The sequence below is a fragment of the Chroicocephalus ridibundus genome, chromosome 13, assembly GCF_963924245.1.
Source record: "Chroicocephalus ridibundus chromosome 13, bChrRid1.1, whole genome shotgun sequence".
NCBI lineage: Eukaryota > Metazoa > Chordata > Aves > Charadriiformes > Laridae > Chroicocephalus > Chroicocephalus ridibundus.
Window position 1 is genome coordinate 3888083 of NC_086296.1, and position 12863 is coordinate 3900945.

The following is a 12863-nucleotide window of genomic DNA, read 5'->3' on the forward strand; positions in this document are numbered from 1 at the left end:
CATTGATTATAAACTTCCTCTGGTTTGCTTTTTCTTTGACTCTCTGCGTCCTGCGCCCGCTGCTGCCCATTAGCACGTGCGCTTTAGGTTTTATCCATCAGCAGGGTGTTAAATGATGGCACGACCCTTCTCCGTGGGTAAGGGACAGGAACCCGAGCGCGTGGGGCTGCGGCTGAGCGGGGTCTGTCCTCCGGGACCCCTCCCTTCCCCTTCCCATCTGCTCTGCCCCCGGAGAGCCGGGGCCCACCCCTGGCGTCCTCATGGACTCACGGGTGATTTCCCTGCAAGTAAACCCAGGAGCTTGGCTGGACGTGGGACTTGATGGCACGGACTTGCTGGGGGGGGTCTCAGGGTAGCGGGGATGGGGGTGATGTGGTCTCGGGGAGGAACAGCATGGCTGGGGGCTGCCCGGCAGCTGGGAGGGCTCGTTCTGCCCTTCGGGGGCTGAAACCGGCTTCGAGGGCGCAGGAAACTCTGCAACGGCAAAGAGTGTCCAGGCTGGAAATGGCACTGCTCGGTCCCCGGCCAGGGCTGAGCCCTCCCCCGGCGCGACCTCCCCGGGGCTGCGGCGTTTCACCCAGCGTTTCACAACCACCTTCAGATGCCGTCGGCACAGCCCCGAAGGCTTGGCCGTGCCTGGGGACGGGACAGGGATGCTCTCGGAGAGCCGATGCTCCCCACGCACACCCTGGACCCCTCCCGGGGGATGCTCGCCCCCGCTCCGCACCCGCTCCTGCAGCCCCGAACCCCATTTTCTGTGCGTGCGTGCCCACCAGTGATGTGGGGGCGGCAGGAACCGGGACCCTCTTCCAGCCCCCGTGGCCAGGAGGTTTCCAGGAGGGATGGGGTGAATCCAGCCCGCGGTACGGGGGGTTCAGGGTGCTGCCGGGGCCCGGTGGAGGCGGTGGGGTTGTTTACGGCCCCGTGCAGCAGCCGCAGGGCGTTTGCCGCGGATGCGCTCTTGCAGCATCCTTCCTGCGGCCGCACCTTCCGCCAGTGCTCGCCGTGAGGGTGGGGTATTTCCCAGCCGGGGCAGCCGGGACACAGCCCAGCGGACCCCCCAGCCCCCCCTGAGAGCTCCTTGTCCGCAGGCTGCCATCCTGGGGACATCAGGGGCCAGAGAAGGGCCCTGGCACTAAGGTTCTGCAAATGCATTGAGCCAGGCCCTCCCTCTCCTGCTCCTCCTCATGTGTGAAGGCTGTTTCCCGGTGTTGGGGTACCTCCATGGACCTGCCCCCCATCCCATCTGGGCCCACATGGTGCCCGGGGGGGGAGGTGCTGGCAGCCCTGGCACCGTGTTTGCCGTCACTTCTGCTTTCGGGGCGGTGCGAGCCCTGGCACACAGCTCGGCAGAGCCGCCGGGGGAGGCTGAGCGGGCCCCGGGGCTCCCACAGGGCACCCGGCGCAGCGGGGAGGGGCTGGAGGCCACTTTTTGGGGCGCTGGTGGGTGCAGGCAGCCCCCGGCCCTCAGTGGCCCCTCTCCCGGCGTGACGTCCTTCCCCCGCCGGGCTCCCCGAAACCACAGACGCTCTTCCGCGCCCGCCTTCCCTTCCCTGCCCGGGCGGGAGGCGCAGGCGGAGGGCGGCCCGCGACGCCTCTCGGCTTTCGGCGGTTGCCCTGCCCCGCGGCCGCCCTGGAGCCCCCGCACCGGCGCAGCCGGACCCTTGTTGGTGATGCCTGACCGTGCTGCAGCTCAGGGTCCCGCGGCTTCCCCCGGCAGAGGTGAGTCCCAGCGGGGGGACGCCGGATCGGGTCTCGGCCCCGGGGATGGTGTGGGTGCCAAGGGGATGCTCGAGGCCCCCCGTGGGGCGTGCATGGGTCCCCAGGGGGTGGCCGCGCTCCGTGCAGTGCTGGTCCCTGGGGTTTTTAGGAGGTGGGTGGGTGCGCTGGGGATGTGGGAGCCTCCCGGGGATGCTCGGCGCTGGGGGACCATGTATCGGCTCCGGGTGCTGGGCACAGGGACCTGGCTGGCCTCCACCCACCGGGGCCACTGGGGGGCCGCCGGTGTAATGAGTTGGGGGATTTGGGGTGTTTTGGGGTGGGGGTTGCCTCTCCTCCTGCTCTGGCGCAGATGCCCAGGCACATGGTGGCCTCAGCCCGGCAGCCCCATGCCAGCCCGGCTGGCGGAGCGGGAGGATGGGCGCCCTGGGGGGGTTCGACTGAAACGTGTGCGACATCCCTGCGGTTTCATTTCTGCACGGGGGGAGTCATCCTGCAACTGCCCGTCCCGCAGCAGCCGTCTCCGTCGTGGCTCGTTTCCCATTTCCAGACAAACAGCTTCCTTTTCAAAACTTTCTTCTCAAGCGGAGCCGGGGTGGGGGGGCCGGGGTCCCGCAGGTGGAGGCAGCGCGTCTCCGCCGGCCGTGGCTGGAGGAGGCCGGCGTTGACATCCTCCAGCCCCCCAAAACGCAGGGCCCCTCTCCGGGAGGGCAGGAGGACGCTTCGCTCACGTCCTTCCCCGGGGCCACGCTCAGCCTGAACGACGGAGCTCAGCACCCTGGCGCGGGGACCCCGATTTCATCCGCCCACTCTGTTCCCCCCCGCAGGTCCCATGGCGCCGGGCTGGGCCGTGCTGGTGATGCTGGTGCTGAGCACCCTGTGGGCGTGCGGGGCCGTGCCGCCGCCGGAGCTGGGGCAGCCCCACGGCGAGCAGTGGGTCTGGGGGGCGGCCGGGCCGGCGCCGGCTGAGCCCCTGCCGCTCTCCCGCAGGAAGAGGGACGATGGCGGGCAGAAGCCCGGCTCCACTGGCACGCCAGGGCACGGCCACGCTGCCACCATGATGCCCGGCAGCAAGGAAACCGATTCCCCCGAGCCCGACCTGCTGCTGGGCTCTGCGCCGCCACCAGCGCCTGCCGCCAACGGCAGCCTGCACCGGGCACTGGTGGTGCCAACCACAGCCCGCGTCCTGGACGAGAGCGATTCCCCCGAGCCCGACCTGCTGCTGGGCTCTGCGCCACCGCCAGCACCCAGCACCTCCGTCAGCCTGCGCCGGGCATTCCCAGCACCGACCACAGCCGAGCCCCTGGATGAGACCGATCCCCCTGACCCGCTGCTGAGCTCCGAGCTGCCGGCAGCGCCCAGCACCGACGCCATCCTGCACCGGGTGCTCCCGACGCCGACCGCGGCCGATCCCCTGCACGAAACCGATTCCCCCAGTCCTGACCTGCTGCTGGGCTCTGCGCCGCCGGCAGAAGCCAGCACACAGGCAGCACCCCAAAAGAGCATCACCGCCGTCCCCAGCTGGCTCACGTCGCCCAGCGAGGAGGGGACGGTGGCCGGCGGCACGGACAACAGCACCTCTGCCCTCGGTCCCACCACCACAGGATACAAGAAAGTCAGGAAAGCCGGAGACCCTCCTGCAGTGACTCATTCAGCCCCTTGGGACACGAAGCCCAGGGGGACCGCGGTGCCCTGGGACCCCATGAGGGTGATGAACAAGTGCCTGCTGGCCATCCTGCTGCTGGCGCTGGTGGCCGCCATCTTCATGGTGTGCACGGGGGTGCTGGGTGCCCTGCTCTGGCGGCGGGCGCGGACGGCTCACCACCGCCTCAGCCCCACCGAGATGGTCTGCATCTCCTCCCTGCTGCCCGACGGTGACATGGCCACCAACGGCCCCAAGCCCGCCCCTGTCCGGCGGCAGAAGCTGCTGCTCGACGGTGGCTCCGAGGCCGATGGTGACAACCTGACTCTCAGCAGCTTTCTGCCAGAGCACTCCTGAGCCGCGGGGACGGGGTCCTGCATCCCAGAGCATCGGGAGGGCCGGTGGCATGGTGGGCAGGGTGCCCGGTCCCTGGCGATGCTGCTCACGGAGCCGCAGGCAGGGGACCCCCATCCCCTTGGGTTCATGTTTTAACTTGGACCAGCGCGATGGGGAGGTGCTTTCCCCCGGGGCGAGCTCAGCCCCCCCAGGCTGACCCCATTAAAGCGTTACCAGGATGTGGGAGTCTCTTCCTGGTGGCGATGGCACCCACCAGCCCCCGGCCCCCTCCCCGCTCCACCACCTGCCCACATCCCCTGCCGAAATTTCGCTTCTCCATCCTCCTCCCGCAGCAGTAGCCCCAGCATCCCCGGGGGGAGCAGAAATGAAACCCACGGCCACCCCTCACCAGGCAGGGAGCCAGACCCCAGGGGGGTTGGGGACCGCAGCCCCCGGGACCCCCTCCCCATGTGGGGCTCGGCCTCGTGCCGCGGCATGGGAGCGGAAAGGGTGGCGGTGCTGGGGCGGAAACGCCGGGGAGGGGGGACGGGGATGGGCATGTTCGTGGTGTAACGTGTTCCTGCCTTGCGGTCGCCCACAGCGAGGCGAGGGGACACGTCCGGGACCGTCACCGCCTCTCGAGGTGGTCCCGTGCGCTGCCGGTGCGCCTACAGCTAGTCCCCAGTGAGCAAATGGTGGTCGCAGGCTCCCAGCCGCGTAGGGCGGCGTTGGCCCCGGGCTGTCCCTGCCTGGTTGTGGCTGGGACCGGGAAGGATGGGGAAGAGCAGGGCCATGAGCAGCCACCAAGGGTCCCACCATCTCTCCTGTACCTGGGGACTGAAGTGGGCTCAGATTTGCCCCCAGGTCCCACCTCCCTTGAGCCACCAGCCTGACCCCTTCCCTGTGCCCGGCCCCTGGGAGAGACACCCAAGGGAGCAGAAATAGCCCAGGAGTGTCCCTGCCCTGCCAAGGCTGTGTCCCCACGTTCCTATCCCTGCCCCACCAGGCTCAGCATCCCCATCCCACATCCCCACCCCTGCCCCACCAGGCTCAGTGTCCCTGTCCCCACATCCCCACCCCTGCCCCACCAGGCTCAGCATCCCTATCCCACATCCCCATCCCTGCCCCAGTTGGACTCAATGTCCCCGTCCCTCCATCCCCATCCCTGCTGTGGCCAGGCTCACCGTCCCTACCCCTCCATCCGCACCCTGCCAGGTTCAGCATCCCCATCCCGCATCCCCATCCCACGTCCCCATCCCTGCCCCACCAGCCGGCTCACGCCGCCCTCAATGTTTGCAGCACACACTTGGGCAGTGAAGCGTTTCGGCAGGCGCTCGAGACATCGCTGTGCCACCCTGTCCCCAACCGAGCCCTGGGTGTGCCACCACCTCGAAAGCCGCTTTCAGCGGTGGCCGTCCCACGGGCGGGTTGGCAGTGCGGTGGCTTCACCTGCGCCCCGGCCCCGCCGCCTGTTTACATTCGCACTCCACTTCGGATATTTTCCATCTGGGGCCGAGCAGCCTGAGAATGTAAATGTTTACGGGTGAGTCAGCGTGGGCGAGGGGATCTGCAGCCGGCGGCGGTGGCCGGTCCCCAGCTGGGACGCGGCGGCCGCGGGGTCCCTGGTGATGCCGTCCTGCTCTGACCCCACTGTGTCCCCACACGTGCAGATGCCAGCGCCTGCCCTGCCAAAAAGTTGCCGCAGGAGTTCATGGCTCTAGCGGGCAAGGAGGATTGTGTGCCCTTGGGGGGCACTTGGGGCCAGGCTGGGGAAGGGGAGCCCATGGGGACCACTGTCAGCCCCAGCCCCACTTTCTCTCGGAGGCGGAGGGATGATCCCACCATCGGAGGGGTGATCCCACCCACAGCAGCTGGTCCAGCCCCTGCCCCCAGTCCAGGTGAGGATGAGGATGGTGGATCCCAAAAAAATCGACGGGTGCAGGTTGGAGGGATCGCTCCTGCCCTTGCCCAGCCCCGTGCCCGCCCTGCGCCTGCCGCCCTGGGAGCCCAGCGAGCGGCGAGGATAAACTTTCCTCCACCGCTGGAGTCTGTGTCAGCTGCCGGGAGCCGGGAATCGCCCTATTTGGCATCCTCAGCGGGTCCTGTCGGGCTGCCATCTCCCAGCTCACGGCAGAGGAATCTGCGGGAAGCCGGAGCGGTGTCACAGCAGGGACCTCGGGACACGCCGCCCCGGCGAGCGTGGGGTGCACGGTCCTTGTGGGTGACACGGGGCTGTGGGTGACGCGGGGCTGTGGGTGACGCGGTGCTGGGCTGTCAACGGTGCTCTGCACGCCCCGGTGCAGCTCTGCAGGATCAGCCCGTTCCCCCCCCGCCCCGCGTATTTCGCTGGCACAGCAAAGCGCAGCCCAGTGAAGCAAATTACAAGCAGAGCAGGGCCGAAATGTCGCAAATTGCAGGTTACCCCGGGCCGGCTGCGCCACGGAGCCGAGCCCTGCGGGTCCCCGCGTTCCAGCTGCCCCAAATTACAAAGCGGGGCCGGGGCGGCGCAGCCCTGCCCAACGCCGAGGGGCAGAGCCCTCCCCAGCCGCAGGCAAAAACGGCATCGTAATGGCCGGTGGGCGCTGGCACCCGGGGCTGCCCGTCCCCGCGCCTCTGCCGCCCCGGGAAGAGTCCAGGGCGGGGATGGGGACCCCGGACGGGGGTGGTGGGGACCATGGCTTGGGGAAGGGTGGGGACCCTGGACGAGGAGGGATGGAGATGCTGGCCAGGGAGGGATGGGGACTCTGGGCAAGGAGAAATAGGGATGCTGGCCAGGGAGGGACGGGGATCCTGGCCAAGGAGGGATGGGGACCCTAGCCAGGGAGGGATGGGAACCCTGGATGAGGAGTGACAGGGATTCTGTCTAAGGAAGGATAGGGATGCTGGCCAGGAAGAGACAGGGACCCTGGCCAGGGAGTGATGGGGACCCTGGACAAGGAGAGAAGGGGACTCTGGCTAAGGAAGGATGGGGGTGCTGGCCAGGGAGGGATGGTGATCCTGGCCAGGATGGGACGGGGACCATGGACAAGGAGGGATGGGGACCCTGTACGAGGAGAGATGGGGACCCTGGCTAAGGAAGGATGGGGATGCTGGCCAGGATGTGATGGGGACTATGGCCAAGGAGAGATGGGGACCCTGGATGAGGAGGGGTGGGGACACCGGCCAGGATGCAGGCACAGAAGGGAATCACAGCCCCATCCCCGGACGGGCTGCAGGAGCAAGTCCGGACGCCGCTGGCACTCCTCCAGGCTGGCTTGGCTCGGCAGCGTGGCCACCCTCGCTCCCCCCCTGGCCTCCCCTCACCTTTCCCCCTTCCCCTCTAAGATTTCAGCGCTGATCACTTAAGGCCGGGAAAAGCCGCCCCAGCAGCTGCGCGGAGCCGCCGGCTGCAGACAGCCGGACGGACCCGTTATTTCTGGGAGCCACGATGACGTTTGGCGACGCCGGGAGAAACCCAAACGGCGCCGGGTTCCTCTCCGGCTTCACAGTGGCCATGGGGACGGGCACCCTTGCCCCCAGCCCCATGGTGGTCACAGTCCCCAGGCGCCATCGATGGCTTTTTTGGGGGGGTTCTGGCTGGGTCCCCCCCGCCCCCGGGGAGGCGCGCGGAGGCAAATAGCAAGAGGATGAGGTCACCCCCGGCGGCTGCAGCCTCTTGAGCAACTTCATCCCGGGCGGAGGGGACCGCGGGGGGCTGGGCAGAGCACTGATGGCTGGGGGGGGGGGGCAGGAGAAGCCCCCAGACCCCCAACCTGGATGCCATGACCCGGGGAGCTGTGCAGCCGTCGCTGCCCCATTGGCCTGGGGAATGGCAGGGGTGGTTTTCTGCACCCCTACCCCTGCCTGCACCCCTGCCTGCACCCCTACCCCTGCCTGCACCCCTGCCTGCACCCCTGCCTGCACCCCAAGGCAGAGGTGCCTGCGTCGGACCATTTCCAGGCTGGGGCATTTAGGAAACGGTCTCCTGAAATGAAGGCGGGGGGGGGTCTCAAGGGCTGTTTGCCCCCATGCCACACTGCCAGCCTCCAATAGTGCCGGGGTACCGAGCCCGACACCCTCCCCTGCCCCTGGGCGCTGCGTGGCCGCGGTGGCCGTGTCCCACCGGCTGGTGTCCCCAGGCAGGGCGGGAGGGTTTGCTCTTGCAGGGCTGGGCACGGGGACAGGCTCCGGGGCTGGGGTGCTGGGACCAGGCACGCAGTGAAAGGCAGCTGGGGTGGGGGGGTTCCTGGCACGGCATCGCCGGGAGGCGTTTTGGGGGTGCCAGCACCCCCGTCCCACCACGGCGGCTCAGCCACGTGGCCGTGGGATGGAGTTTTACCTCCGTCCTCATGGGCAAAAACACCCTTGCAACAAACTCCCCTTCCCGCCTTGCACCCCAAAAATCATCCCCTTCCAGTGGTGCTGCTGGGATGATGGGGGGGGGCACTGGGGGCTCCCCCTTTTGCTGGTGGGGCAAGAGGCCGGGAAGCCCCCCCCCCAGCTCCTGGATGGATTTTGGCTGGGAGGGGGCTGGGGGCCGCTTGCCCCTCGCCGGCCTCCCACGCTCCCTCCCCAAACCGGCCCTAATGAGAACAAGCTGGTCCCAGGCTGCGGAGCAGGAGGAGGAGAAGGAGGAGGAGGAGGAGGAGGAGGAGAGGGAGAAGGAGGAGGCTCCATCCCAGCAGGCGGCAGAAAGGGGCGCGAGGAGGCGAGGTGTGCGGGACAGACCCCATCCTCCCGGCTCCCTCCCGCCGACGCGGCGGCTGCAGGCGAGGTGAGGATCCCTCCGGCAAGGCCAGCCCGGCTCCCCGGTTTTGGGGTGGCTCTGAAATGGGGCTCAGGCCGCCCCACGGATGCGGCGAGGGCTGGGCACGGTCCCCGCGGCGGGACGTGGGATGGAGCCGGCCACGCGCCCAGGCACGGTTCGGAGGATGCTGCGCCTGGACAACATCAAAATCGTGACTTTCCCGAGCGTTTGGGGAGCCGGAGGGAAGCGGAGCGGGGTTTGCCTGTGCCCAGCCGGGCTGGATCCGGGGATGTGCTGTGGGTCTGGGGGTGGGGATGGCGGTGGGATGGGGATGGAAGGCTGGTGATGGCCATGGGAATGAGCCCCGCTCTAGGCACAGATTTGGGCTGCTCTCGGCCCCACCGTTGTTATGGCTGCTCGTCAGCTCGGCTCATCAGGCAAGTTAATGCCCTCGCCTTCCCCGGGACCCTTCTCCCCGCTGCAGCCGAGGGGCCCCTCTCCGCGGCGAAGGTGTCGGAGGCGGAGGATGAAGGGGCTCATCCCATCCCCCCCAAAAAACCCCTTCTCCTGGCGGTGCCGCCATTACCGCAGTGAGACCGGACCCCACGGCAGTGGTGATGCCTGCGGTGAGCTGGGAGGGTCGGGGGTCTGGGGGCACCTCCCGCCTCCGCCGCCGTTTGTTTGCTCTGGTTTAATGCGAACCAGATTTTGCAGCCGGGAAGGAGCCTGAAAGCCAAGTCCTGCTGCTGGAGTCCCTCCCGCTTTGCAGCGCTGCTGGGCTAGGCTGGGGGGGGGCGGGGATGGGAAATGGGGGGCGGGTTGGGATTTTGGGGGGCTCAAGGGCGAGGGGATTGTCCCAAGGGGGTCCCCGACGATGGAGCCGCGGAGCGGGTTTGGGGAGGGCTCTGGGAATGGCTCAACGGTGTTAACGTGGTGCGGCCGAAATGTGCTGCGTCCCCCGGGAACGCCTTCACTGGGGGGATGCTCGGGCAGCCGGGACCCCCCTGATCCCCGCACCCCACCTCCGGGCTTTGCAAAGGCTCGGGGGGGGGGGTCCTGCACCCCATCCTGGCATCTCCCGGCTATTGCAGCGGCACCGGGGTGAAATCCTGCCGCCAACCTATTTTTAGCCGCCCTCAAGCTGGGAATCGTTTGTAACGGTCCGCGCCAGGACAAGCGGTTGGGAAATGCCGCTCGCGCCGGCCCTTCTGCGGCGTCGCCTGTGTCAAAGTTTCCACTGGAAACCTCAATTTTGCAGGAATTTTCTAATCGGCCAAATGACCGTTGTCTGAAGCTGGTTCTTGGCGGCGGCCCCGGTCCCCTCCGCCGTGCACGCCGCGTCCCCCAGGCTTGAGCAATTCCATTCAGCTGCTTTCCATCTATTTCTTTTTTTTTGCAGCGCTTCGTTGCAAAACAAACGCAGAGCCTGGCTCTGGCGGCAGGGCAAGGAAAGCGGAGATGCTTTTTTTTTTTTTTTTGGCTTTTCTTAAGGATATTCATCCGGGTGAAGGAGCAAGCGCTGGAGCCGTCGGTGTTTTGACGCTTGTCCCTCGTGGGGGCTTCGTTTAGGGGTGTTGATGCTTCTCCCTCCTCTCTGCATCCCGCAGGCCGCTGTGCACGAGCCCCAGGGGAGATGGCGGTGCGGCCGGCGATGGGTGCGTGGCTGCTGATGTTGCTGCTGATGGTGGCGGCCACCCTGGCGCGCTCGGCGGCGCCCCGGCACGCCGCGGTGCTGCCCGACGGCGGGGGCAGCGGGGACGGCGAGGAGGTCTCGGCCGCGCCGCCCGTCCGCCGCGTGACACCCGGGACCGGCCCGACGGTGGGGGACGCGGCGGGGACCACCGTCACCAACAGCTCGGCGCCGGGCGGTGTGCTGGACGGGCTGGTGGACTTCTTCAAGGAGTACATGCTGCTGGTGGTGGTGGTGGGCTCGCTGGCCTTCGTCCTCCTCTTCATCATCTGCGCCGCCGTCATCGTCCGGCAGAAGCACAAGGCATCCGCCTACTACCCCTCCTCCTTCCCCAAGAAGAAGTACGTGGACGAGCGGGACAAAGTGGGGGGGGCCCGGGCTTTCAGTGAGGTGCCGGAGAAAGCCCCCGACCCCGGCGCCGAGGAGCCCCTCGATGGTGGGCGGCAGCTGCAGGCAGACATCCTCGCCGCCGCCCAGAACCTCAAATCCCCCCCCAAGGCGTCGCTGGCCAACGGAGCCCGGGGGGAGCAGAAACCTCCCCCCGAGGAGGAGGAGGAGGAGAAGGAGAAGGAGGAGGAGGAAGGAAGCCAGAAGTCGGGTGATGAGCAACCCACTGAGCCCCCTCCCCAAAATCCGAGCGGCGAGGAAGCGGCGGGTGCAACGGGAGCAGCCCCCAGTGCAGCCCAGGACGGCCCCACGGCCCCCCCCGGCGTCTAGGGCAGGGTCGTGGTCCTGGGCGAGCCCAAGGAGCCGCCGGCTCAGGAGGAGGACGCCCTGCAGACACGCGATGGACATGGCGGTTGTTGCTCCATACGTACGTGGCGGCTCAAGGAAGCCCCGATGAAGCCCCCCCTGCCCCCTCCCCGCCCCCTCCAGGGCCCACTGCCCCTCACACCGGTGGGATGCTGTGGCAAAGCCATGGGGGTTTTTTTCGGCAGATGGTGTTTTTGGGGCGGTGCTGGAGTCCCATCAGCCCCGTGGCTCCAAAGGGATTTGTCCACCCCCAGGCACTCTGTGGGCGCTCCCTTCCCAGCTCCGGCTATGTCGGTGTGTCCCCCCCCCCCCGCCGCCCCGTGCCGTGCCCAGCACTCCTTGCCCTCCGCCACACACCGCCAGCTTTCTCCCAAATGTAATTTTACTAATTAGCAGCGTCTTGGCCCCTGCCGGGCACCCGTCCGGGAGCTGCATCCTCCGGGCAGAGGCACGGCGCTGCAGCCGGGGGTCTGTGCAGCCACCCCCCACCCCGCCACGGGGAGTGGGACAGGGGCTGGCGGCCACCTTGGGCACCTTTCTGATCACTGGGACCACCGAGGAAAGGAGGACGGGGATTTAGGGGATTTAGTCGCAAGGACCCGTCCTCTCAATTTGCTGCCCCAAAGCCATGACCCAGAGCCCAGCTGGACTTTTTTTTTGCCTTATTTTCTGAACCCCTTCAGCTCGTAATAAAGACTTTTCCTCCGCAGATCTCCTCTCCTGTGTGTTTCTGCAGCTTGTGGGGTGGCCGAGGCAGAGTCCCCAGATCTTCAGGGCCCCTTCCCTGCATCACGCCGGCATTGGGGCACAGCCGGTTTCGGGGCTCCAGCCCCGCAGGGTCCACGGGTGCCCCCAGAGCCTGGCTGAGCTTCGGGGTGAAGGCTCTCTGTGTGGGTGAAACCCTGGGAGCTGGGGGACGAGCTTATCATTCACAAAATCCATACGTCGACACGCTGTTTCTGGGAAATTTTTATCTCACACGCCACAGGCGAGGGCGGGGGGGCTGCGGTGCTGCCGCACACCCCGGCACAGGGACGAGCTGCACCCGGTGGGGACAGAGGGCAAACCTGGAAGGCAGCACATCCCCGTATCCCTACATCCCTGTATCCCTACATCCTCGTATCCCTGTAACACTGTTTCGTCCCTGCCATGGGGCAGGCACGATGTCCCCAGATGTCCCTGCATCAGGACAAACTTCCCCTTCGGAAGAGCGCGCTGGCTTTCACCTCCCTCTTGCATTTTGTCAAGAGCCTTTTGCAATCACGATGAGCCAATTCTGCCCCAAAACGGATGTGGGCGTCTGGAGTTTCCCTGATTATTTTATTAATTTTTTTTGCAAGTGGGAAACCGCAGGACGGATCCCAGGGAGCGAGGCACATTCCTCGCAGCAGGAGGGCCCGTGCCCAGGGCCAGCGTGTGGGGTGGCGCCGAGCTGAGGCACCGCAAGAGCCATCTTGTGAGCGACAAACCACAGCAGCAAGAACACGTGGCCCGCTCGGCCTTGAACAAAAACAAAAGTTGCAGACAGATACATCAGAATGAGGCATTTATTTTTAAATGTGGTTTTTAATGTTTTTAAAAAAACCCTAGGTATGAAAAAAGGCAAGTAAGGTTCCTTGGGTGGTTTAAAAATCTTAAGAGCAGGCAAAGCATTCAAATGTGTTTTGTGTTTGTTTTGGAAATCTGTGGAAATACTCCCCTGGAAAAGAGCAACCAGAAGGCAGAGGCAAGCCTGGTGGCCCGGAGCACAGGGGACAAGCAGTGCCACATCACCGCAAAACATTCACCTTTCCAGTGCCGGTGTCCCCCCCTCCCAGGAGCCAGCTCACACTTGGTGCGCGAACCCTCGAGTAGGTGAACACCAGCCACGCTCTCCTCACGGCCCATTCCTCTGGCAAAGCGCAGCCGAATTGTGCCCTGAGGGACACAGAGGTGTCCCCAGAGGGCACAGACTGACCCCTGCTCCCCTGGGAGCTCCCCCTCGGCTCTGCATCCCC

At 66.8% G+C, this 12863-nt stretch overlaps 2 protein-coding genes across 2 annotated transcripts; both read left to right on the plus strand.

Moving 5' to 3' along the window:
• Positions 1–1091: 1091 nt before the first annotated feature.
• On the plus strand, positions 1092–4800 carry SELPLG (selectin P ligand). Its single transcript, XM_063351072.1, has 2 exons — positions 1092–1722; positions 2547–4800. Exons 1-2 carry the CDS (start codon positions 1188–1190, stop codon positions 3716–3718), a joined length of 1707 nt encoding a protein of 568 aa, XP_063207142.1. The 5' UTR covers positions 1092–1187; the 3' UTR covers positions 3719–4800.
• Positions 4801–8338: 3538 nt separating this feature from the next.
• Positions 8339–11588, plus strand: TMEM119 (transmembrane protein 119). The gene is made up of 2 exons (XM_063351516.1): positions 8339–8450; positions 10031–11588. The coding sequence occupies exon 2, from the start codon at positions 10057–10059 to the stop codon at positions 10828–10830; it is 774 nt and encodes a 257-aa protein (XP_063207586.1). The 5' UTR covers positions 8339–8450; positions 10031–10056; the 3' UTR covers positions 10831–11588.
• Positions 11589–12863: the final 1275 nt, after the last annotated feature.